At 51.2% G+C, this 4,128-nt stretch overlaps 1 protein-coding gene across 1 annotated transcript in view; it reads right to left on the bottom strand.

Annotated features, from left to right (window-relative positions):
- The window catches only part of FAM76A (family with sequence similarity 76, member A), a gene marked incomplete at its 5' end in the record, with an annotated part of 14,479 nt that overhangs the window by 4,091 nt on the left and 6,260 nt on the right, over positions 1–4,128 (bottom strand). The window contains one exon of the mRNA XM_010008554.1: positions 225–360. Coding sequence (XP_010006856.1) covers positions 225–360 — 136 coding nt within the window. The remainder of the gene's footprint in view (positions 1–224; positions 361–4,128) is intronic.

Here is a 4,128-nt window from a genome sequence, read left to right as displayed (position 1 = left end):
GAGAGCCCCCTCCCCCGAGCCCGGCTTCCTCAAAGCCCCATCCAACCTGCCCTTCAACACTGCCAGGGATGGGGCAGCCACAGCTTCCCTGGGCAACCTGGGCCAGGGTTTCACCACCCTCACCAACCTAAATTTCCCCTCTAATTAAATCCCAGACTCCAGTGGAGTGTACTCTGCACAACCATGCCAGCACACTGCAGGGGAAAGCAAGTCATGGGCTGTACCTTCTTCTCCTTCTCCAAAATCATCTGATCCTTCTGGTGCAACATCTTTTTTAAAGTAGCCACTTCCTCCTTCAGCTGGGCAATGATAACAAAGTGGTCAGTGCCAGGAGAGTCCAGGGCCAGGTCTGGAGAAAAACTGCAACACAAAAAAGAGGAAAGACTCTCACTGTGACTCCTTCTCCTCCCTGAGGCTGGGAAGCTCCCACACAGGTGGCTCTTGAAGGAGAATGGGAATCATTTTGTGACAAACATCGTGGCCTCCAGACACTGTATCCCTTGCCATCTAGAATTTGGGAAACACATGGAATGACCAGCAACAGAAATGCAGGATATATCTGGTTGTTATTGCATGATCAGTGTGGAAACAGGAATCCTAGAGGTGAGCCAGGCCAGTGGCTGCAGCTTCCATTCCAACAGCAAGGATCTTCAAGCCCAAGAGCTGAGAACAGTGACCAGAGAGCTAAAGAAACTGTATCCAAGCACTCAGGAACCCTCTTTGCTCTCAGACAGTCCTTGGATGAACAGCAAAACCTTTCACTAAGTGTAAACAGACCTTCTGGGGAAGGAGGGAACATCAAAGAGAAACAAACAACCTCAGGCTAAACAAACAAAAAGGGAGACACCTCAATTAAAGTCACAGCACTGTCCTCAGCAGGGGAAAAGGGTAAAGAGACACGCTGGACTTCTGGACTTTGATTTCACAATGATACAGCAATTTAGGAAGAAGCTTCATTACCACTTCAGAGCAGGAAAAACTCTCCAGGAAGACAAGAGAAGGAGTTGAGCACACCACTTGTACAGCACCAGGTACTCTAAAGAAAAACAACCACCTGAAAAATGACCTGGACAGGAGTCATTCCCCTGCTCTGCCAATTCCCAAATCTCCCCATGAGATACCCAGTGATCTGGGCTGGCACTTCAGGAACACTGAACACCAGAAGATAAAATATACTGCATCCACAGGATCAGGGAGCTCACCTGATCCTTAGGGCTGGAATGCTAAGCCTGATTTTTATCTCTCAGTGCCAAAAGGGCAGCACACTCCCAGCCACACAGACCTGGAATTGCTGCATACAAATTTAACAGTAATAAGACAACAAAGCTTCACCTAGAAGATTACTTCAAGCCTGGCCTTTATCAGACAGCACTGCTGCTATAAAGATAAGCTGCCAGGCTTACCTGAAGCCTGATTTCTTTTAAAGCCTCCAGAGTAGGTCCAGACATATCCTAAAGCCTGCATTCCAGCTGGGAAGCTGGGAGCTGCAGCAGAGGAGACATGGTGAGAACCTGGATCTGAGCCTCTCCCAAGAGTGCTGCCAGTGCCCTCAGCACCGAGGCAGAGAGCACCAGGGTCTCCTCTAGTGCCTGGAAACAATCAATTTTCTAATTAAAAGCCCAGTCTGCATTGATTGGACTGGTTAGCAAGGATGTGGCAGAAGAAAAGGCTCTTTACACCTGTGCTGGGAATCTGCAGAGGGCAGCTAAGTAAGGGCAGCTGTAGGGATCTGAAAGTCACAGGATAGCCCTGCAACACTGGGGGAGAGCTTAGCAAAGGGAAACTCAGAATCACAGACTGGTTTGGGTTGGAGAAACCTTCAAGATCATCTAGATCCAAATCCCTGCATGAGCAAGGACACCTCCCACCAGCCCAGGTTGCTCCAAGCCCCATCCAACCTGCCCTTCAACACCCCCAGGGATGGGGCAGCCACAGCTTCCCTGGGCAACCTGGGCCAGGCTCTCACCACCCTCACACCCAAGAATTTCCTCCTCATGTCCAACCTCAGTCTCCCCTCTGCCAGTTTTAATCCATCCCCCTTGTCCTCTCCCTCCCTGCCCTTGTCCCAAGTCCCTCCCCAGCTTTCCTGGAGCCCCTTCAGGCACTGGAAGATGCTCTAAGGACTCCCTGGAGCCTTCTCTTCTTCAGGATGAACACCCCAACTCTCCCAGCCTGTCTCCAGAGCAGAGCTGCTCCAGCCCTTGGATCATCTCTGTGGCCTCCTCTGGACTCTCTCCAGCAGCTCCATGTCCTTCCTGTGCTGGGGGCTCCAGAGCTGGACACAGCTCTCCAGGGGGTCTCCCCAGAGCAGAGCAGAGGGGACAATCCCCTCCCTGGCCCTGCTGCCCACACTGCTGAGGATGCAGCCCAGGACACAGGTGGTTTCTGGGCTCCAGCACACGGTGCTGGGTCATGTTGAGCTCATCCACCATCACCTCCAAATCCTTCTCCTCAGGGCTGCTCTCAATCCATTCTCCACCCAGCCTGGACTTGTGCTCGGGATTGCCCACTGGGGTCTGTACAAGACAACCCACGATGGAGGAAGAGTCTTGTGTGGTTAAACCCTGCTGACAGCAGAGCCCCCAGCATGGGATGTGGCAGTTCCCTGGGCTCACTGGATCCAGCACAGCCCTTGCCTGCCCTGGAGAGCAGCAGAGGGTCCCACACACACCACCCAACAGGGAGTATCTCCTTTTCAGAACTGTGCCTGAGCAGTTTCCCCAAGTGGAGGCTGTGCAAGATGCTGGTGGGTGCTTCAGCACCTTCCTGTGTGCATGCATGTTGCCAACAGTAGCTTTCATTTCTCACTCAGTGCAAATATGCTGGGGAGGAGAGAAAGAAAGAATTAAAAAAACAAAAAGCAGCCTCCCAGAGAGAGGAAAAAAAAAAAAGCTCCCTCATTGATTCCCTCTGCCTAGAAACAAACTCTTCCTTACCCCACTTCTTTGCCCAGGCAAACTTCCCTCCTGCCATACCCTGGGGTGACAGAGTGCTGAGAAGTGCTCCCACTTCCCCCAGCAGCTCTGGAAGGAAAAATTCCCTCCTTGGCAGCTCCTGTGGAGCCAGGAAGGCAAGAGCCAGCCCTGCCACCCAGTGGGGAGAAGGGACAGGCAGGCCACCAGCCTGCCAAAGAGCCACTGTCACACTCAGCAGACGTAGCACCTTGACCTCAGGGCTTTGAGGGTCTCCTCCAGCCCTGGGGGCTGCACCCACCAGTGGGTGAAGGTTATCCCTCAGTGCCCAGCCATCCTGTCAAGTACATGAGCACAGGCAGGTATTTTCCTACCCACTTGCTGCAAAATACACCCTGAAATGTGTCAAGGTGCTAATTATAGCAGCAGCTTTGGCCTTTTTTTTCCTTCCCCTCCTCTATTTTCTTTTTGAGAGTGACAAGTTCATAATGAAAGGTTCCTCTGTCTTTAACCCAGTGTCAAGGAAGCAGTCCAAGATTCCAAAATTAGAAGGAAAAACTGCCACAGAGAAGTCACTCCATTCCTTTAACAAACAAATTAAGAATTAAAACCACCAACTGAACAAAAAAAACACCCCACTTTTTACCCTACAAACTCCACACCAGGATCCCAGCCCCTTGGATAGGCCAGGGAGACATGTGCTCTCCATGTTTGAACAGTCCAAATTGCAAGTTACTAATTAAAGTGTACTGATGAGCTTCCAGGGTTTCCAGTGGGAACAGAGGGAAAAAAGGAGTTCTTCCAAAGACACCTGCCTGTGCTGACTGGAGAAGAATATTAACTGGCTGAAATTAGGCAGAACAAATGCTAAGCTTCAAGATTTCTGCTATTCAGGTCAGCAAAGCATCAATCAGGAAGCACAGACCAGGCTGACAGAACCAGCATCCACGTGTCACCTTAGGCAACAACACCCTCCATGTGCAGAAATCCACCCAGACCAACAGGAACCAGCACCTGAACTTACACTTCCTCTCACAGCACCAAAGCAGGGGCAGATCAGCCTAGGCCCTGGAGGTCTAGATGCATGCCAGGACTTTCCTAGGCAAATGAGAATCTTTTTACTAAATTAACTTTGCTGCTCAGCAACCCTCCAGCATAGCTGCCCTCCCCCAGTCAGCACTGCCTGGTGTTAGAAGCACAGCTTAGCACCTTGTCT

The sequence above is a fragment of the Chaetura pelagica genome, unplaced genomic scaffold, assembly GCF_000747805.2.
Source record: "Chaetura pelagica isolate M959 unplaced genomic scaffold, ChaPel_1.0 scaffold592, whole genome shotgun sequence".
Classification (NCBI taxonomy): Eukaryota; Metazoa; Chordata; class Aves; order Apodiformes; family Apodidae; genus Chaetura; species Chaetura pelagica.
The sequence above is the reverse complement of the archived record's forward strand: the minus strand, read 5'-3'. Positions and strand labels throughout refer to the sequence as shown.